The sequence below is a fragment of the Bubalus bubalis genome, chromosome 4, assembly GCF_019923935.1.
Source record: "Bubalus bubalis isolate 160015118507 breed Murrah chromosome 4, NDDB_SH_1, whole genome shotgun sequence".
NCBI classification, from domain to species: Eukaryota; Metazoa; Chordata; class Mammalia; order Artiodactyla; family Bovidae; genus Bubalus; species Bubalus bubalis.
In genome coordinates this window covers 12,346,384-12,369,093 of record NC_059160.1, presented here as the reverse complement: position 1 = coordinate 12,369,093, position 22,710 = coordinate 12,346,384, and the positions used below count along the sequence as shown (strand labels likewise).

General features: G+C 38.7%; 1 protein-coding gene across 23 annotated transcripts in view; it reads left to right on the top strand.

The window, feature by feature from the left end:
- The window catches only part of WNK1 (WNK lysine deficient protein kinase 1), a 130,056-nt gene that overhangs the window by 19,121 nt on the left and 88,225 nt on the right, over positions 1–22,710 (top strand). Inside the window, exon 1 of one of the 23 annotated variants that reach the window (XM_044940954.1) lies at positions 14,400–14,513. The exons of the other annotated variants lie outside the window; for them this stretch is intronic. Within the exon in view, the coding sequence (XP_044796889.1) occupies positions 14,415–14,513 (99 nt within the window). The 5' untranslated portion in view covers positions 14,400–14,414. Of the gene's footprint in view, positions 1–14,399; positions 14,514–22,710 lie in introns of those variants that run through there. 23 annotated transcript variants of the gene reach the window in all.

Sequence of the window (22,710 nt, the reverse complement as noted above, 5' to 3'; positions counted from 1 at the left end):
ATATTTTTTGTCTTCAGAACTTGACTTTATTCTTTTGTTCTTCATTACTTTTTAATTGTAGCAAGTCTTCCCTCCAATGTTAGGTAACTATTTCTAATTTCTTATTTTTCTTTTCTTAGTATTAAAATTTGTTATGTTGTTGTGGACATATTTATACTGTTGTATTAAGATTCAAATTTTAATTTATACAGATTTTTGACAAATGTATAGCTTCTCATCAGTGTTAAAAATTCTACTTTTGCAATCACATTAATGGTTATTTCCTCATTTCTATTTTCTTTCATATAGTATTTAGAGAGTAAATTAAGGCATTACTTAATGTGATGAGTTAAATGGCATGTCAGGTAATACTTTTGTGACACAATGATTTTTAATTCAGTTTGCTTTAGATTTCTGTGTTTTTATGACGAGTTGTGTTTTCATTAACAGTTCTTCTAGGGTCTACTTTTTATCGACCAGGCACTATGTTTTATATACACTCTCATTTAGTTCTTGTGACACATAGAGATCAATCACCATTTGCAGGTTAAAAGACTGGAAATTAAATAATTGGCCCAGATCACAACTGGTAAGTGATGGAAGTGGGAGTTAAGTCCAAGTCATTCTTATTTCTGTTTTTTTCTTTTTGTTCTTGTTTTAAAAGCCAGTATGCTTCTCTTCAAACTTTATAATTACCTAGTAGTGCACATTAAACTGGATACTACTATGTGTGACCCAAAAGCCAAATTGATAATTTTTCAGTTTTTAACCTGGCATTTGATGTTGTGTCTTAAGTACATGTGGTCAAAGTTGAATCTCAATGTATTGTTCTTGCTTTGTATGAAATTTGTAACAGGGCAGGTGCTTTGGGAGAGAAATTACTTACTTTCCAAGGACTTCCAAAAGGCAGTAAAAGAAAATGGGATTTAGAAAAGAATATGGACTATAGAAAATTAATTGGTAATCCTGTATATGAGAGTCGTAATTGTTGACTAGAATGCAAAGACCTAGTCATACAAAGTAGGTGCTCATTCAGAAGAAATGTGGAAGGTAAAGGCTTGGATTACATGACCAGAGATGGCTCAGCGGTAAAGAATTGGCTTGCCAATGCAGGACACAAGGGTTCGATCCCTGGGTCAGGAAGAGCCCCTGGAGGAGGAAGTGGCAACCCACTCCAGTATTCTTGCCTGGGAAATCCCATGCACAGAGGAACCTGATGGGCTACAGTCCGTTGGGTCACAAGAGTCAGACGTGGCTGAACAACTGAGCATGCATGCACACAAATATAAACCTAGAAAAGTTGACATATGTGACTAGATTATCATACCAGGTGAGTAATTTGTTAAAAAGTGATTTGTTGAAATTGGAAGGAAACACTCTATGTGATTAAGGTTTAGGATTATGAATGATTTAATAATATAGGATAGGACATACCCACTTTGTAAAGAGATTAACATAACCAAACTATGGAAAAATAAAAGATTTTAAGAAAAAACCCACTAGGAATATATATTCTAAACTGCAGAACAAAAATTTTAAATTCTTAGTAATACTGGTAGTAGTCTAGTAATAGGAGAAGGCAATGGCACCCCATTCCAGTATTCTTGCCTGGAAAATCCCGTGGACGGAGGAGCCTGGTAGGCTGCAGTCCTTAGGGTTGCTAAGAGTTGGACACGACTGAGCGGCTTCACTTTCCCTTTTCACTTTCATGCATTGGAGAAGGAAATGGCAACCCACTCCAGTGTTCTTTCCTGGAGAATCCCAGGGACAGCGGAGCCTGGTGGGCTGCTGTCTGTGGGGTCGCACAGAGTCGGACATGACTGAAGAGACTTAGCAGCACCAGCAGTCTAGTAACAGGTATAACTTCTCCCTGGTAACATGGCGAACCCCACCACAGGGCCAGGGTGGGGTTCAAAAAATATTACTATCAAAGTCACATATTGCCAGGAAATTAAAATTTAGGAAAATCTTGGAACTGAGGGAGGAATAAAAATGAGAGAGGAGTAAGCAACAGTGGGGAATACTGTTGGAGGACTGGAAATGGGCAGTTCTGCCGATTTTACTACTATAAAATGGAAAATGGATTGATTCCTCCTCCTCCTGCCCCACCCCCACATTCAGGAGGATAGCATTCTTTTCTGTTAAAACTGCCACTGATTATATATTTCTCCTGACAGTGATGATCATATTGTCAACTCTCTCAAAAGAGTTGAACACTATATTTATTTTTGTTATATTTTAGAAAAATTAGTATGTGAACTTTAGCAACTCTTATTTGCATATGAGGAATTCCCTGCTGGGAAAATAAAATATGTTGCTGTGAATATAATTTTAAAATATACACATACATATATTTATTTATAAATTCTCTTTCACTTGATATTCTAAGAAAAAATTCATATACAGTCTTGTGAATCGAATGGACTGGAATAAAAATACTGTTTTTAAAAATATCTCTACCACTACCCTGGAAGTTTGAGAAGTAGAGAATAACTAAGATATTTCCTTTTGTTTGAGTGTGAAGGACACTACATCAGTCAACTCCCATTTTCTCTTCCCTGCATTTGTTTGAAATAGTCTATGTACGACACTAATTTGACTACTCAGCGTAAGGCTCAGAAATCAGAAGAAATAACTTCCAGTCTCAACCATTCCCAGTGTTGAGCAGTTTTTTAAATCTGGAATTTTGATGTTAATCATTAATAGAATTGTTTAAGGGTGAGCAGTTAATATTCTTTAAAGAAATAATTTTGAGGTATCTTTTTTGGGGATTCCTTGTGGATGATATTATGACTTTATGGGTATTAGGAAGAAGGATGTGGAGACTAGTCATTGCTTGTGTGACCACTCCGATATGGAGTGATGATGATCTGCCCACCACGGGCAGGGTTTAGTGTTTCTTGCTCTTTCTAGAGAGATCACCCTTGTTTAGACTGCAGTCCTTGAATGTTTCTTTTCTTACTGACTCAGTTGATGAAGATTTGTTAGTAGATGGGAAGTCTTTTGTGTTTACATCCAGGTTTATTGTTCTGAATGAGACCACTTAAAATATTTATAATGTTTCATACTGAGTGAGATACACAGATTACCAAAAACCCCCATTTGAATTTTGTAGTACTTTGCTTCTAAAATTGGGACAGAATGTAGAAGTTCAGGAAATTTTCATTTGTATTGTTGCCCTGGCCATGCATTTTCCAAAGCAGTGGAGTTGCATTCCTAAACTTAGTGTGTTGCATGCACTGCTGAGCATAATGGGAAAAGGAAAGTGCCATAAAAAGCTAAGTACCAGGTAACTAGCTGGGAAAAACTCTTAATGGGAGAGCTGGTGTGGTCATTAATCCACTAGAAGAGTGCTTGAGGAAATGGCTGCATGTGTTAAACTGCAGTTTCTTTTGGTTATTAGAAACCAAAATAGGAAATTCAGAATTAGCACTTACATACTGATAACATTTTTTCTGCTGCCTAATACAGTGCAAAGAGAATTAAAATGGGAAACTTGGTTCTAATGCTAACTATAGAAGAATGACCTTGGGTGAGTATGTTGTCTTACTGATAAAATGAGTGGTGAAATTGTTTAAGGGTCCTTTCAGCTTTCGTTTGTTGCCTTAAATATGCTTCATTTCCGCGTGAACAATCAAGAAGGAAGATTTTTACTTTGAGCCTGATTTCCCCGACAGCTCCTCAAGTCACTTGATGCCTAGTAGATTTGCTATACACAGACTGCATTGCAGTGTTTTCAAACCTTTTTGTGTGTGAGTCGCTCAGTCATGTCTTACTCTTTGTGACCCCCATGGACTGTAGCCCTCCAGGCTCCTCTGTCCATGAGATTTTCCAGAGAAGAATACAGGATTGGGTTGCCCTTTCCTTCTCCAGAGGATCTTCCCAACCCAGGGATTGAACCCCCGGTCTCCCTCATTGGAGACAGACTCTTTACCGTCTGAGCTACCAGGGAAGATTCCTTTTTAACTTTAAAAGATTTCAAACCTTTTAAACTGAGCTCTATTCTAAGAAATACATTGTACATTTAGACCAGGCGCATACACATTTTAAAAGACAGAAGTTTGACAAATTACCTTACCAGTGAAGAGTTAACGTATCTCTTCAGTTTCATCTGTGTGTGTGTGTGTGTGATTTACAGTGTACTCTTTGAAAACACTTGATTTAAAGTATAAACTTGAAACTGGGTTCTTTTTTTTTTTTTTTTCTTAATAAACTGAATTAGTTAAATAAAGCAGTAAGTTGTTGATAAATATTTTCCCCAAAATGAAAAATACAGTGGCTGTATAAATTTCAGCTCCTGCCGGTAACACAAGCTCTGAATATAGTGTTCATTCTTAGGGAGGAACAGATAATGATTTTTCATAACAGTTGGAAGTTAGGCGTATGTAAAATCTATAGTTGCTTAGTCTTCAGTGCAGATAATTTAATGATCTGTTAGTTTTATTTTGGCTTTTTCTTTAGTCCCTTATTAATAGATTGGCATTAGCTATGACACAAACTGGTGGCACGAAAACCCTTAAGCACCTTTTTGTGTTTGAGTTTTTAAAGGTATTTTGTAGAAGACACATATATAATTTTAACGCATACATGTGCTGCTATTTTAAATAGGTTCTTTCTTTTTGGGTTCTAACCCTCAAGAGAGGTAGAGAGAGAGATTTAACTCAAACTTGCCAGTCTTTTAGTCCTGTCAGATTCCTTCTCTCCCTATCCTTCTGCTCCCAGGTTTGAGTTTTTATGGAATTTGTGGCTTGCTTTTTTAATGTAAGGATTAAAATGAAGTTCTCTTGGAATATACTTAATATTGGTGACTCTGGACCTCTCATTTCCTTAAATTCTAAGTCTTTTTCCTCATCTCAAAATGATAATTTGTATACTTGACTAGGTTTTTTTTTTTTTTTTTTTGACTGGGTTATTTTAAATACCGAGGAAATAATGGCAGTATACTCATAGTACAGTGTGATATTTTATGTAATTAAAAGTCATTATCATATGCTTCTCTGGTGGCTCAGACAGTAAAGAATCTGCCTGCCTGTGGGAGCCCCCGGGTTGGGAAGATCCCCTGGAGAAAGGAATGGCAACCCCCTCCAGTATTCTTGCCTGGAGAATTCCATGGACAGAGGAGCCTGGCAAGTACAGTCCGTGGGGTCACAAGGAGTTGGACACAACTGAGAGACTAACACACACACAATATGGAAATTAACTTCTGAGGTTAGACTTTGGAAATTAACTTGAGGTTTTTGATTGGAAGTGACCCTGAAAGTTCATGACCTAGTTTTCATCTCACTGAGTCTTAGATTTGAATCCTGAGAGAAAATTGTATAGTAGCAGTTAACGCAGCTAACTAATCTAGTGGCTCTGTAACAGTACCACTTTACATGTTCTGTAGGGCATCATTTCATTCAGTTCTCTAAGTAGCCCTGTATGTAGTATCTTGTCATTTCTATTTTATAGATGAGAAAACCAAGGAAAATATTTGGTGGAATAACGTTTCTAAAATTGAGGATCCTTCTATGGGGCTTTGGTGTGTATCATTGAGTATATCACTGTGGGGTTCCTAAGTCAGTGAAATGGACTAGAATTTAGATGTGGAAGTGAAATTCAAGGAAAACAAGGTGGAAGTAAAATTGTAGTGAGAGACTTCATCTTAATTATATTTATGTATGACAAATTGCACTCATCTCACACTCTAGTAAAGTAATGCTCAAAATTCTCCAAGCCAGGCTTCAATAGCATGTGAACCATGAACTTCCAGATGTTTAAGCTGGTTTTAGAAAAGGCAGAGGAACCAGAGATCAAATTGCCAACATCCATTGGATCATCGAAAAAGCAGTAGAGTTCCAGAAAACCATCTATTTCTGCTTTATTGACTATGCCAAAGCCTTTGTGTGGATCACAACAAACTGTGGAAAATTCTGAAAGAGATGGGAATACCAGACCACCTGACCTGCCTTACGAGAAATCTGTATGCAGGTCAGGAAGCAACAGTTAGAACTGGACATGGAACAACAGACTGGTTCTAAATAGGAAAAGGAGTACATCAAGGCTGTATGTTGTCACCCTGCTTATTTAACTTCTATGCAGAGTACATCATGAGAAACGCTGGACTGGAAGAAACACAAGCTGGAATCAAGATTGCTGGGAGAAATATCAATATCCTCAGATATTCAGATGATACCACCCTTATGGCAGAAAGTGAAGAGGAACTAAAAAGCCTCTTGATGAAAGTGAAAGAGGAGAGTGAAAAAGTTGGCTTAAAGCTCAACATTCAGAAAACTAAGATCATGGCATCTGGTCCCAAAACTTCATGGCAAATAGATGGGGAAACATTGGAAACAGTGGCTGACTTTATTTTTGGGGGCTCCAAAATCACTGCAGATGGTGATTGTAGCCATGAAATTAAAAGACGCTTACTCCTTGGAAGGAAAGTCATGACCAACCTAGACAGCATATTAAAAAAGCAGAGACATGACTTTGCCGACAAAGGTCTGTCTAGTCAAAGCTATGGTTTTTCCAGTAGTCATATATGTGAGAGTTGGACCATAAAGAAAGCTGAGTGCCAAAGAATTGATGCTTTTGAACTGAGGTGTTGGCGAAGGCTCTTTTTTTATGTTTGTTTAAGAAATGGAATAATCCTGTTTATTTTTTTTTAATTTTATTTTTTATTTTAATTGAAGGCTACTTACTTAACAATATTGTGGTGGTTTTTGCCATACAGTCACATGAATCCGCCATGGGTGTACATGTGTTTCCCATCCTGATCCTTCCTCTCACCTCCCTCCCCATCCCATCCTTCAGAGTCATCCCAGTGCACCAGCCCTGAGCACCCTGTCTCATGCATCAAACCTGGACTGGCCATCTATTTCACATATGATAATATACATGTTTCAGTGCTACTCTCTCAAATCATCCCATCCTCGTCTTCTCCCACAGGGTCCAGAAGTCTGTTCTTTATATCTGTGTCTCTTTTGATGTCTTGCATATAGGGTCATCGTTACCATCTTTCTAAATTCCATATATATGCATTAATATACTGTATTGGTGTTTTTCTTTTTGACTTACTTCGCTTTGTATAATAGGCTCCAGTTTTATCCACCCAATTAGAACTGATTCAAAGGCATTCTTTTTAATACCTGAGTAATATTCCATTGTGTATATGTACCACAGCTTTCTTATCCATTTGTCTGCCATTGGACATCTAGGTTGCTTCCATGTCCTGGCTCTTGTAAACAGTGCTGCAATGAACATTGAGGTACACATGTCTTTTTCAGTTCTGGTTTCTTTGGTGTGTATGCCCAGCAGTGGGATTGCTGGGTTGTATGGCAGTTCTATTTCCAGTTTTTTAAGGACTCTCCACACTGTTTGGAGAAGACTCTTGAGAGTCCCTTGGATTGCAAGGAGATTCAACCAGTCCATCCTAAAGGAAATCAGTCCTAAATATTCATTGGAAGCTGAAATATTCATTCAGCTGAAGCTGAATCTCCAATACTTTAGCCACCTGATGCAAAAACTGACTCATTGGAAAAGACCTTGATGCTGGGAAAGATTGAAGGCAGGAGGAGAAGGGGATGACAGAGGATGAGATGGTTGGATGACATCACTGACTCAAGACATGAGTTTGAGTAAACTCCGGGTGTTGGTGATGGACAGGGAGACCTGGCGTGCTGCAGTCCATGGCATCACAAAGAGTTGGACACGACTGAGTGAGTGAACTGAACTGATGACAAATTTAGATGTAAAAAATTAACGTCCTAAATCAGCACTGTCCAGTAGAAATACAGTGACTACCACATAATGTGGTTTAAATATTCTGGCGCATGTATGCTCAGTCGCTCAGTTGTGTCTGACTCTTTGTGAACTTGTGGACTGTAGCTCTCCAGGCTCAGGGTTTCCCAGGCAAAAATACTGAAGTGGGTTGCCATTTCCTACTCCAGGGGATCTTCCTGACCCAGGGATCAAACCTGCCCTCCTGTATTGGCAGGTGGAATCTTTACCACTGAGCCATCTGGGAAGTCCCACATTTTCTGGTAGCCACATTAAAAGAAAATAAGAGGTAGAATTAATTTTAACAATATATTTTATATAATCCTCTATATCAAAATTTCATTATAGCATTAGTCTATAAATTATATTTTGTATTCCTTTTTTCTATTAAATCTTCAGAATTCAGTGTATATTTTTTAGTATCTTGTGTATAGCAGAAGTGATTCAGTTGTGCATACACACACTAATCAGCTTCCCTGGTAGCTCTGCTGGTAAAGAATCCGCCTGCAATGCAGGAGACCCGGGTTCGATTTCCTGGGTTGGGAAGATCTCCTGGAGAAGGGATTGGCTACTCAGTCCAATATTCTTGGGCTTCCCTGGTGTCTCAGACAGTAAAGAATCCACCTGCAGTGTGGCAGACCTGGGTTTGATCCCTGGGTTGAGAAGTCCATGGAGGCGGGCATGGCAACCCACTCCAGTATTCTTGCCTGGAGAATCCTCATGGGCAGAGGAGCCTGGCGGGCTTCAGTCCTGGGATGACAAAGAGTTGGACACCACTGAGCGACTAAGCACAGCACACACATAGGTATATATTGTTTTTTTACATTTTCTTCCGTTATAGGTTATTATAAGATACTGAATATAATTCCCTGACAGCAGCATTTCAAAGTAGTATTTTACTAGCCATGTTTGGCTAGTGGCTACCATCACTGGACAACTCAGTTCTGATAGTTCAAAAATTTTTTTTTTATCTTCTGAATTAGGACCTCTTGTTAAACTGTTCTTGAGCAAACTTTCCCCACCATCTCAAGAAGTTAGTGATAAAAGTTTTAGATTATCCCAAATGATAGTGAGGCTGTGATTGCAAGCATAGATGAAATTTGATTCTCCCAAGTTCTCCTCAGTTTCAAGTTGAAGAAATAGTAATACTTTGTATACACATTTTGGAAGATCTAGAGATTAAAAGAAAAACACTTGTGTTATATAGAATGAAATATTGTTCATAAAAAAGCATGAAATCTTGCCATTTGTGGCACCATGGGTGGACCTTGCAGGCATTATACTAAATGAAATGAAGAGAGAAAGTGAAATACCATATGACCTCATTTACATGTTGAGTCTTAAAAAGAATAATGGAAATTGAACTTGTATATAGAACAGATTGGCAGTGATGACGAGAGTCAGGGTCGGGGGAGTGAGTGAAACAGATAAAGGGGATCAAAAGGTACTGACTTCCATGGTGACTATAATGAATAATATTGCATTGCATATTTGAGTATTACTAAGAAAGATCTTAAAAATTCTTGTCACAAGAAAAAAAATTTTCCTGTGTTTGATGATAGGTACTAAGTAGATTTACCGTGGTGAACATTTGTCAGTTTATACAAATATCAAATCATTATGTTGTTTACCTTTGTGAGCCACTTCCAGGTGGCTCAGTGGTAAAGAATCCACCTGCTAATACAGGAGACACGTGTTCGATCCGTGAGATTCTCTGGAGGAGGAAATGGCAACCCACTCCAGTGTTCTTGCCTGGGAAATCCCAGAGGAGCCTGGCGGACTAGAATCCATGGGGTCGAGAAAGAGTCGGACTCGACTTAACGAATAAACAGCATATTGTCTGTATGTCAGTTTTTCGTACAGTTTTGTTTGTGTTTGCTTTTCATGTGATTATGAGTGTCATATAATTCATCACTTTTTCTGTTACATTTTCATGTTAAAAGTTTTATGTGACATACAGTAAACTGCACATGCTTAAAGTGTATAATTTAATAACAAGCTTGGGTGTATGTGTAGATCCATGAGATCATCTCAGCATTCAGGATAAGGAATGTATGTATCATCTCCAAAAGTCTCCTTGTGCCTCTTTGTTTTTTTTTTTTTTCCACTCACTGTAACAGTTTAGAGTACCATCAATGTTGTGTGGATCTGTAGTTCATTCTTTTTTTATGACTGAGTAGTATTTTGAATGGCTGTATCACAGTTGGCTTATCCATTTACTTGTCGATGAATATTTGGGTTTCCACAGTCTTTGCTGTTTCACATAAAGCTGATATGTATATTTGTGTTCAAGTTTTTTGTACGGTTACGTGCCTTCATTTTCCTTGAATAAATACTGTTAATGGAAAGGTGGGATTATATGTTAGGTATATGTTTAATTTTTTGAAATATTGTCAAGCCATTTTTTTAAAGTGTGTTATTTTACATTTCTGCCTGCAGGATATAGGAATTCAGTTGATACAGCATTCTCCCTAATACATGGTATGGTCAGTCTTTAATTGTAGGTATTTTTATAGGTGTGTAGTGGTATGTCATGGTTTTTATTTGTGTTTCCCTAATGACTAATGTAGTTGAGCGTCTTTTTCTTGTGCTGCTTTGCCTTCTGTGTATTTTTGGTGACACGTCTGTTAAAATATTTTTCCCACCTTTTAAAAAATCGGTTTGTTTTTCGAGTCCTTTATGTATTCTAAATGCAAGTCTTTTAATAGGTGTAAGAATTTATAAGTGTTTTCTTACAGTCTGTGGCTTGTTTTTTTTTTTTTTTTAATTTTCTTAACATGTCTGTATGGAGAAGGCAATGGCACCCCACTCCAGTACTCTTGCCTGGAAAATCTCACAGATGGAGGAGCCTGGGGGACTTCAGTCCATGGGGTCGCGAAGAGTTGGACATGACTGAGCGACTTCACTTTCACTTTTCACTTTCATGCATTGGAGAAGGAAATGGCAACCCACTCCAGTGTTCTTGCCTGGAGAATCCCAGGGACCGGAGCCTGGTGGGCTGCCATCTATGGGGTTGCACAGAGTTGGACACGACTGAAGTGACTTAGCAACATGTCTGTAAAGAATCAGTAGTTATTAATTTTGGTGAAGTCTTGTCAGTTTGGTTTTTTTGGATTATCCTTTTGGTGGCATATCTAAGAAAGCTTCACTTAACCCAGTTTTAGAGATTTTGTAATTTTAGGTTTTGCATTTAGGTCTATTTGAATATGGTAAGAGGTATAGATTGAAGTTCATTATTTTGCACGTGGCTATCTAATTGTGATAGCACCATTTGGTGAAAAGACTGTCCTTCACTAAATTGTTTTTGTACCTGTGTTCCTCATTCATTTTTTCGGTAGCTTTACTGAGATACTCACATACCATAAATTCACCCATCCACAGTGTACGGCTTTGCTTTCAGTATATTCACAAGGTTGTGCGGCTTACACCACAAGCAATTTTACAACATTTTTATCACTCCAGAAAGAAACCCTGTACACATTATAGCAGTCACCAATGAATTTTTGTAGAAATTAACAACTTTTTGCAAAAGTTGAAATACTGTTACCACTTCTACCCCTTCCTGCTTAAATTTAAAACTTGATAATTTTCTGTATCACACTGACAATTTTGCAGCTTTCAAAGTATAATAGTATAACCATATCATAAATTACTTAATCATTTTGAGGGAACATTTAGTCCATGTATTCAGATTATACCATAGCAAACATATATAACTGGGGACGCACATTTAATTTTATGATAGGTTGCTTGCTTACATAACTGGTAGAGATAAATAGTTCTGTGAGGCTTATTGCCGAAAAAGCAGCCACCATTCTCTTTCCACCTTCCTCTTCCTATTTCCTAGTCCTCAGAGATACCTACTTAGAGGGTTCTTTTTTTTTTTTTTTTTTAGTTATTTCTTTAGATATTTACTCCATATATCTATTTAACATACTGCAGTTGTAGGTTGTTTTTTTTTTTTCAATTTTTGATACCGTCTTTTTGATTCTCTCCGTGGGTTACTCCCACATCCGTCATGTATCCTTTTCTGTCATCTCCTGCAAAGAAGTTGAAATATTTAGTGTTTACATCCTTGTTCAGTTGCCCAGTTGTGTCTGACTCTTTGTTTACATCCTTATGACTATGTAAATGCTCTGCAAAGTTGAGCCTAGTAATATATGATTAGTTTTCATTTATTGTACAACTTTTTGCTTTCTCTGGAGTTAAAAGTCTGAGTTTTTGTTTAGTTTCTATGTATTTCATTTTCCCCCCTAAAGTTCTTCGCCTGGTTATTTAAATCTTCTGTCAGTGTGTTGAATCTTCTAGATATTCTTCCATTTTGGAGATTCCTCTTTTAGAGACTTAACAACGTTCACCAATCCATATTGCTTGCTTTCCAGGTTGATGCCCGGGTTAGGGGTCTCCTTTCGCTCATTCACTCAATTCTTTTATCTCTAGCTAATGGTGGGTCCTGTTTACAGAATTCCATTTCTTTCTCTTGGTCTCTTCCCTCATTTTTGAAGTGTACCTTAATATTTGAGAAAGGGTATTTGGGAGATATATATATTTTTGAAACCTTGCATTTCTGAGAGTATCTTCACTTTTCCTCCCTTCCTTAATTGGCAATTTAGATACCAAATTCTAGATTGGAAATAGTTTTCCTAAAGAATCTATAATTTGTTTTAACTTTAATGTTGCTGTGAAGTCTGCTGCTGGTAGGATTCTCTGTCCCTTGTAACATACTTTTTCTCTAGCAAAGACTTTAGGTCTCTCGGCTTGTCCTCAGTGATGTGCCTTGCTGCTGCTGCTGCTAAGTCGCTTCAGTCTTGTCTGACTCTGTGTGACCCCATAGACGGCAGCCCACTAGGCTCCCCCATCCCTAGGATTCTCCAGGCAAGAACACTGGAGTGGGTTGCCATTTCTTGGTGTGGGCCTAATTTTTCCATGTGGCTCTTTGTGTCTGAAAATTCCTTGGCCATCAGCAGATAATTTTTACTTTGTTGCTTTATTTATTACCCTTTATTTTCCATGAAGTTGGTAAAGGACAGGGAAGCCTGGCATGTTGCAGTTCATGGGGTTGCAAAGAGTCAGACATGACTGAGCAGCTGAACTGAACTGATTTTCCCTGTTGCTCCTTCTGAACTCCTGTTATTACATATGTATGTTGGTTCTTCTAAAACAATGGTCTGCTAATTTCCTTGTCTTTTTTTCTCTTGTATTTTAATTTTTTTTTCCTCTAGTTTGCGTCTTAGAAAATCTTGGCTTAACCATGCTATTGCATTTCATTTTTGCTGTCATATTTTTTAACTTCCAAGGGGTTTTATTTAAAAAAAATAATAAGTCATCTTGTATCGTGTATACAAGCTTTTCTCATTTGAGAATTTTCTCTCTTTTTTCCTTGAAGTTTTCAACTCTTTTCCTAGCTTCTACTTTTTCCCAGGTATTTTTTTAATTGAGTTTAGTTGCTCCTTAATTTTAAATGTTTTCTTCAAGTTGATGAGCCTTAAGGTGCTTGCTGGCATTGGAATTAGGCATTGAGAAACGGATAAGCAGTTTAATGGCTGGGGCTTGTTTACTCTGGGTCTCACTGTGATCTGACCGGGCTGTTGGGGAATCTTTTGGAACTTAGATGTTGGTATTTAGATGTTTTCATTTAGGCAAATCAGAATCCTAGGTTTATTGCATATGGCCAGAGAATAACTTATGGTTGGTTTCTGTCATCTCTCCTTTAGAGGAAGTTGAAGTTCTGTGATCATGTGCTCTATTATTTATTAGAGGAAAATATTCTGCATTTGTTCATCGTGTTGCTTAAATCCATATATTCTTGCCTTGTTAGACTACTTGATTAGCTAATGTTTGAGGATCATGTATCAGCCCATTGCCTTCACGTGGGCCGCCATCTCATCCTGATGTTTGGATAATCTGACTGACTCCTGCATTTGGCTGCATTAACCCTTGCATGTACCCACCATATTTCCCCACCCAATCATACATAAAAATCTTCTGTTTCTGTGCTGCCACGAGTTGTTTTTATGAAACAAGTTGATATTCACTTTACTTTCCATTGCCTGAAATTGCTTTTTCCTAATATTTGGGAGTTGAGTGGATATTGTGTATTGTAGATTCATAAGAAGTCCTGCATTAAAGAAGCCTTTTTAATTTAGTTTTTACCAACATTTCCCAAATGTATTTGGTACTCTTTCTTGGTATGTTTTGTAATATGTCAGACGTACACCTTACACACATACACCAGCGCAGTTATTCACAGAACATGTATTGAGGTTATATTCTCAGCTCATACACTGAGAAAATCAAGGAGGCATTCTAAGTCGCAAATAGTCTGTGATAAGTCCTGTGATAGTGTTTTTAGATACATCTACTTTGATAAAAGTGTCTTCTGAAAGTGCTGAGAGTTTTCAGGATGTTTCTGGCAGCAAGTAGCCAAAAGGCCAGCTTTAGTGAATAAAGATTTATAATCTTTCATAAAAGGGCATTTCCAGATAGGTTGATTCAGTCATGTCATCAGCAGTATCTTTGCCGTTCTCGGGCCAGTGCCCCTCGGTGCCAGTCTCAGGCATCACATGTGTCCTGGACGGTATTCAGCAGCAGAAGAAACCATTTCTTTCAGATTGTCTCTTGTCTGACTGGCCAGAGTTGTGGTTATGTGCCCATGCCTAATTCAAGTCTTGGGAATGGGACTCTGCGACTGGTTTAGGCCAGTCGTGATTCCTTTCCATGGACTGGAGGTAGGACCTGCTTCTCTTCTGTTGCAAGATGGATGCTTGAACCAAGTAAGTGAACACTGTTAGCAAGGAGAAGGAGTTTGGGAATGGTGAGTAGGCAGTGGACAATGCCTGCTACTTAGTCTTGAGGGATGGGAAGGAACTTTAAGTAGGAGGAGACAGAACGCTTGTGGATAAAGTGGTTTCTAAACTGAAGTTTTGTGAACAGGGAAGGTTGGTAGGGAGACTTTCCCTTAGCCTTCTAAGCCATCCTCTTTGTTGTTTGTCTTTTCTTTGTTAAGAATAGTAAACATGTTTAATATATTTCCCTGTGAATCTGTCTTCACTTTCTCTGTCTAAAAGCTGTGTGGTGAGCTTTAAAAGGAACATGTAGCAGTTAGTTGAAGGAAATGTTTTCTGTGAGACAGAGGCCTTATAGGAAACTGCTAATCACTGTTTTAAAGTGACAAAAATCTTTCGATGTCCCATACCTTAGTATTAACATTTTTTTTTAAAACTTTGGGAGATTCCAGTTTAGGGCCTAAATGTTACTTTGTCTGTTTCTTTCTTCCTTCCCTCCCTCATTCCCTTCCTTCCCTCTTTCTCTTCCCTTCTGTTCATTTTCTTCCTTTCTCTCTCTCTTTTTTTGGAATGGAACTTTAGTACATCTTTGGCACTGGCTGATCTTGTCCTTCTAATTTTAGAGGTGAAGATTTAGAAATCCCAAAAGATTAAATTATTTGCTTGATATTATTTGGTGAGTAGAGCTAGGTTTCTACAGTCCATGGGGTCGCGAAGAGTCGGATATGACTGACGCGACTTAGCAGCAGCAGCAGAGCTAGGTTTACAAACTGTGGTGTTTAGGGTGATGAATTGCAGCTGCAGTGGAAAACTAAAGAAAATCTTCTGTTAAGATGTGAAACGTGATTATCTTTCGATCTTTTTAAATTATAGAGAGCTAATATTTTAAAAAGGGACATAAAATTGTTTGTTAGGCTTGGTGGGGTATTATAAATTTTGTGGATGGCATAATACCATAGTATATTGTTAATGAAGTTGCAAACTTGGAAAAGAAATCTAGAAATGTCGGTAATAGAGTTTTATTGTTTTTAATTATGAAACATATTAAAAAATGTTTCTTGTAACTAAGAAAAAGAGGCAATTACTACACAAATAGGCTTAAGTGGAAATTTTCATGTGTATACTCAAAATTTTAGCCATATCAGAATGCTGTTATAAACGTTGGTTGTTTGTAAAACTTATATGGTAAGAACTTTTTGTACAACACAGTCCTTAATTTACCCAAAATCTAGATCTGTGCTTTTCTGTAATTCTGGTTCAAGTTTATATTTGGCCAGGTGGTACTTTGCATGAAAGAGGTGTTTTGTTTTTGTTTTTGTTTTTAAAGAAAAAAGCAAAAGGAGGAGGGGGAGTACATTTCATGCATGCAGTGTTAGTCGCTCAATCGTGTCAGACTCTTTGCAACCCCATGGACTGTAGCCTGCCAGGTTCCTCTGTCCATGCAATTTCCCAGGCAAGAATCCTGGAGTGGGTAGCCATTCCCTTCTCCCAGGATTCCTCCAGCCCAGAGATTAACCCTGGGTCTCCTGCACTGCAGGCTGATTCTTCATTGTCTGAGCCATCGTGGTGGTGGTGTTCAGTCACTAAGTCATGTCCAACTTTTTGCCTCCCTGTGAACTATAGCATGCCAGACTTTTCTGTCCTTCACTCTTTCCCTGAATTTGCTCAAACTCATGTCATGATGCCATCCAGCCATCTCATCCTCTGTCACCCTCTTCTCCTCCTGCCTTCAGTCTTTGCCAGCATCAGGGTCTTTTCTAAGGAGTCAGCTCTTTGCATCAGGTAGTCAAAGTACTGGAGCTTCAGCATTAGTCCTTCCAATGAATATTCAGGGTTAATTTCTTTTAGGATTGACTGGTTTGATCTTGTTGTCCAAGGGACTCTCAAGAGTCTTCTCCAACACCACAGTTCGAAAGCGTCAGTTCTTTGGCACTCAGTCATCTTTATGGTCCAGCTCTCACATCCATACATGACTACTGGAAAAACCATAGCTTTGACTATACAGACTTTTGTTGGTAAAGTAGTGTCTCTGCATTTTAATACACTGTCTAGGTTTGTCATAGCTATTCTTCCAAGCATCTCTTAATTCCACATTTTCCCCATCTGTTTGCCATGAAGTGATAGAAATGGATACTATGATCTTAGTTTTTTGAATGTTGAGTTTTAGGCCAACTTTTTCACTCTCCTCTTTCACTTTGATCAAGAGGCTCTTTAGTTCTTTGCTTTCTGCCATATGGGTATTGTCATCTGCATATCTGGGGTTATTGATATTTATCCCAGCAATCTTGATTCCAGCTTGTGATTCATCCAGCCTGGCATTTCACATGATGTACTCTGCATAGAAGAGTACATAAATAAGCAGGATGACAGTATACAGCCTTGACATATTCTTTCCCAGTTTGGAACCACTCTGTTGTTCCATGTCCAGTTTTAACTGTTGCTTTTTGTCCTGCATACAGGTTTTTCAGGAGGAAAGCAATATGGTATGGTATTCTCATCTCTTGAAGAATATTCCACAGTTTGTTGTGATCCACACACTCAAAGGCTTTTAGCATAGTCAATGAAGCAGATATTTTTTTGGAATTCCCTTGCTTTTTCTGTGATGCAGCATATGTTGGCAATTTCATCTCTGATTCCTCTGCCTTTTCTAAAACCAGCTGGTACATCTGGAAGTTCTCGGTTCATGTACTGTTGAAGTCTGGCCTGAAGGATTTTGAGCATAATCTTGCTGACATGTGAAATGAGTGCAATTGTACATTCTTTGGCATTGCCTTTCTTTGGGATTGGAATGAAAACTGATCTTTTCCAGTCCTGTGGCCACTGCTGAGTTTTCCAAATTTGCTGGCATATTGAGTGCAGCACTTGAATAGCATCATCTTTTAAGATTTGAAATAGCTCAGCTGGAATTCCATCACCTCCACTAGTTTTGTTCGTAGTGATGCTTCCTAAAGCCCACGTGACTTCACACTCAAGGATGTCTGGCTGTAGGTGAGTGATCACACCATTGTGGTTAAGTGGATCATTAAGAGCTTTTTTGTATAGTTCTTTAGTGTATTCTTGCCATCTTTTCAAAATCTCTTCTACTTCTGTTAGATCCTTCTGTTTTTGTCCTTTGTTGCGCCTATCTTTGTATGAAATGTTTGTTCCCTTGGTATCTCCGATTTTCTTAAAGAGATCTCTAGTCTTTCTCATTCCATTGTTTTCTTTCTTTGTGTTGGTCACTTGAGAAGGCTTTCTTATCTCTCCTTGCTATTTGCTGGAATTCTGCCTTCAGTTGAGTATATCTTTCCCTTTCTCCTTTGCCTTTTGCTTCTCTTCTTAGCTCTTTTAAGACCTCCTCAGACAACCACTTTGTCTTCTTGCATTTCTTGATCACTCTGTCATCATAACTTGTCATAAAATGGTCAGCCATTTTAGTTTTTAGGTATTTATTATTTACTTTGTGAAAAATATTGAGTGGGGCAGATAAACTGGTCTGTAGCTTATTTAGCACAGAACACTGTACTAAAGTATATAACATTAACTATTAATATGATTGGGCTTCCCTGATGGCTCAGATGATAAAGAATCTGTCTGCAGTGCAGGAGACCCGGGTTGGATCCCTGGGTTGGGAAGAGCCCCTGGAGAAGGAAATGGCAATCCACTCCAGTATTCTTGCTTGGGAAATCCCATGGACAGAGGAGCCTGGCAGGCTACAGTCTTTGGCATTGCAAAGAGTTGTATACGACTGAGCAGCTAACACACATTAAAATGACTAATATGTCCTTTCCTGATAATTTTCTCTCCATTTCTAATTTTAAATTGCAAGAGTGTTGGCTGTTTTTAGTCTTTGTATTTTTATACGTGTGGTGATACAGGAATCATTTGTTCAGTTCAGTTCAGTTCAGTTGCTTAGTCGTGTCCTACTCTTTGCGACCCCATGAGTCGCAGCACGCCAGGCCTCCCTGTCCATCACCAACTCACAGAGTTCACTCAGACTCACGTCCATCGAGTCAGTGATGCCATCCAGCCATCTCATCCTCCCAGCATCAGAGTCTTTTCCAGTGAGTCAACTCTTCGCATCAGGTGGCCAAAGTACTGGAGTTTCAGCTTTAGCATCATTCCTTCCAAAGAAATCCCAGGGCTGATCTCCTTCAGAATGGACTGGTTGGATCTCCTTGCAGTCCAAGGGACTCTCAAGAGTCTTCTCCAACACCACAGTTCAAAAGCATCCATTCTTTGGCGCTCAGCCTTCTTCACAGTCCAACTCTCACATCCATACATGACTACTGGAAAAGCCATAGCTTTGTCTAGACAGACCTTTGTTGGCAAAGTAATGTCTCTGCTTTTGAATATGCTATCTAGGTTGGTCATAACTTTTCTTCCAAGGAGTAGGCGTCTTTTAATTTCATGGCTGCAGTCACCATCTGCAGTGATTTTGGAGGCTCTCCCCACCCCCAAAAAAAAACTCTGAATGCAGAGTTCCAGAGAATAGCAAGAAGAGATAAGAAAGCCTTCCTCAGCGATCAATGCAAAGAAATACAGGAAAACAACAGAATGGAAAAGACTATAGAGATCTCTTCAAGGTAATTAGAGATACCAAGGGAACATTTCATGCAAAGATGGGCTCAATAAAGGACAGAAATGGTATGGACCTAACAGAAGCAGTAGATATTAAGAAGAGGTGGCAGGAATACACAGAAGAACTGTACAAAAAAGGTCTTCATGACCAAGACAATCACAATGGTGTGATCACTCACCTAGAGCCAGACATCCTGGAATGTGAAGTCAAGTGGGCCTTAGAAAGCATCACTACAAACAAAGCTAGTGGAGGTGATGGAATTCCAGTTGAGCTATTTCAAATCCTAAAAGATGATGCTGTGAAAGTGCTGCACTCAATAGGTCAGCAAATTTGGAAGACTCAGCAGTGACCACAGGACTGGAAAAGGTCGGTTTTCATTCCAATCCCAAAGAAAGGCAATGCCAAAGAATGCTCAAACTACCGCACAATTGCACTCATCTCACACGCTAGTAAAGTAATGTTCAAAATTCTCCAAGCCAGGCTTCAGCAATATGTGAACCGTCAACTTCCAGATGTTCAAGCTGGTTTTAGAAAAGGCAGAGGAACCAGAGATCAAATTGCCAACATCTGCTGGATCATGGAAAAAGGAAGAGAGTTCCAGAAGAACATCTATTTCTGCTTTATTGACTATGCCAAAGCCTTTGACTGTGTGGCTCACAGTAAACTATGGAAAATTCTGAAAGAGATGGGAATACCAGACCACCTGACCTGCCTCTTGAGAAACCTATATGCAGGTCAGGAAGCAACAGTTAGAACTGGACATGGAACAACAGACTGGTTCCAAATAGGAAAAGGAATACGTCAAGGCTGTATATTGTCACCCTGCTTATTTAACTTCTATGCAGAGTACATCATGAGAAATGCTGGGCTGGATGAAGCACAAGCTGGACTCAAGATTGCTGGGAGAAATATCAATAACCTCAGATATACAGATGACACCCTCCTTATGGCAGAAAGTGAAGAGGAACTAAGAAGCCTCTTGATGAAAGTGAAAGTGGAGAGTGTAAAGGTTGGCTTAAAGCTCAACATTCAGAAAACGAAGATCATGGCATCTGGTCTTACCACTTCATGGGAAATAGATGGGGAAACAGTGGAAACAGTGTCAGACTTTATTTTTTGGGGCTCAAAAATCGTTTGTTAGTCCAGGTTTAAATATGCGTCATAATATCCCACTTCTGGGCTTCAGTTGGGAATAGCAGTTTGATTTTACTCAGACTTGTAGCCAGAGTCCACACAATGGAAGAGAAGAACTGTGGGATTTCCCATTATACTGAACTGTCTGTCTTCCTAAGAACAGGAACTTTCTTAACCATCTGAGTAAATCCGAAGCACTGCTACTTCCTACCTCCCCGTCAAAGTGCAAGAGTTTGTCAAGGATGTTTTCTGGCGGAAGAAATTAGCCACGTGAAGGTGGGGAGGGAAATACACTTGTTACAGGCTGAGGAAGAGCAAAGATACAAAGGTGAAAGAGCTTAGCACAGAACCATAGTAATTTTACTTCTGGTTAATAAGACTTTTTTATTCTTATTATTTTTGTAATCTGTGATTCTTGTAAGAGAAAACCATGCAATTAGGAATAAATTTGAATTGTTTAATAATAAAGCTGTATGCACATGTTTACAACAGAACCTGAAAGTTTCTCCTTGTCTGTGTCGTCCTGCTTTCACTGCTTTTCCCGGAGGCAACCATGTATTTTTTGCATTTTCATGTGCTTCCAGTTCTCCAGACCTTTGCACAAATATATATTCATCTTTTAAAAATGGTAACCATTTTTCTGTGACTTTTCTGTCCTTGTGGAGTTTTTACGGAAGTCTGAGGAAAAGACTGGCTGGATGGCATCACTGACTCGATGGATGCGAGTCTGAGTGAACTCCGGGAGTTGGGGATGGACAGGGAGGCCTGGCGTGCTGCGATTCATGGGGTCGCAAAGAGTAGGACACGACTGAGCGACTGAACTGAACTGAGGAAAAGAGACATGATTTGGATTCAGATTCCAGCTAGGTCATTAAAAGCCTCTGTTTTCTTCATTTGTAAGATGAAGATAATGATAGCATTTCCCTAAAAGGGTTGATACACAGAATAAATGGGACTACATATGGACTCTTTAGTATGGTAACTAGTTCTTGGTGAGTAATACATTGTAGCTACTGTAATTAAGAAATAAGGCCAAGACACTTTTGTGTCATCCTCCTACTGCTAAGGGATAAACTTGAAGCAGTGGAGCACAGCCAGCCCTCTCCATCTAAAGAATACAATCTCTGGGGTCTAGCAATGATGGCAGTTGCCAAGTGATTAAAGGGCTGTGTCATGAGGAACAAATCAGACCTTTTCTTTGTGGTTTTTAGAATCATTGAGGTACCAGATTGTCAGCTGTCTATGAAAGAACTATTTAAGGCAGAGCTTAGCAAAATTGGATGACCTGAAAAATCGATGAAATGAAGGACAATGTGTTATTATATTGGTCTCCCTGTTGTCTGTTAAAATGAGACATGTACAAGAGAACTAAATAGTAAATTTAGGATAAAAATAAGGTTACTGTCATACTAAGAAAAAATGGTTGATTTCCTTTAGAAAAGATTATGGAAAGAATCCTAAAACCATAATATCACTCATGTAAATCCTTTAAAAATTTGTTATCAGCCTCTGTTAACTTGGAATAATTGGTTCTCATGAGCATCCTTTTTGTTTTTACCTTTTCTGTGCCATCCTTTGTGTTGGGCTGTTTGTTAATGGACCCTTGTAAAGGTTTTCCTGCTTTGGGGAATGTGCTGATTTTTACTCCTGTTTTTTTTTTTCCTATTCTCTCTCTCTCTCTTTTTTTTTTCTGGGGCATATTTATTTGTATGGTGAAAGGACTGATGCTGAAGCTGAAACTCCAGTACTTTGGCCACCTGATGCGAAGAACTGACTCATTTGAAAAGTTACCCTGATGCTGGGAAAGATTAAAGGCGGAAGGAGAAGGGGACGACAGAGGATGAGATGGTTGGATGGCATCACCGACTCAATGGACATGAGTTTGAATAAACTCTGGGAGTTGGTGATGGACAGGGAGTCCTGGCGTGCTGCAGTCCATGGGGTCGGACACAACGACTAAGTGACTGAACTGAACTGACAGTTCTAAATCTTTTTCTCTCTCCCGCCTCTCCCCTCCCGCCCCACATTTTTGGCTTCATCTTTTTTGATCACCTTGTAATTTGGCAATGAGTTTTTAATATTTTAAAGAGAAAAAATATAAAATCATCGAGCTTTTCTCTAGCATTCAGGTTTCCTGCTGCATGGCTGTCAATTTTTTTTATCCCACCCAGTAACCTGCCTTCCATATGTGTGGCTCACAGTGGGGCTATAAACGCAAGTTTGGAAGATCGATCTTCGTTCAAGAAAGAGCCAAAAGAAAAAAGCATGGGTATAAGAAGAGAATTCGGAAGAATCATGCAGGATCCAAAAGTATAAATTAAAATGCTAATGTATTCAGTAAGATGCATGGAAACTTGGATTTCTGGCATGAGAGAAAGAAGATAAGACTACTTTAAGGAGGGTTTGAGAAGACAATTCAAGACAACAATAGCAGAATTTAAATCTACATTGAATATCATTTTAAAAAAAAAGCAGATGCCACAGAAAGTC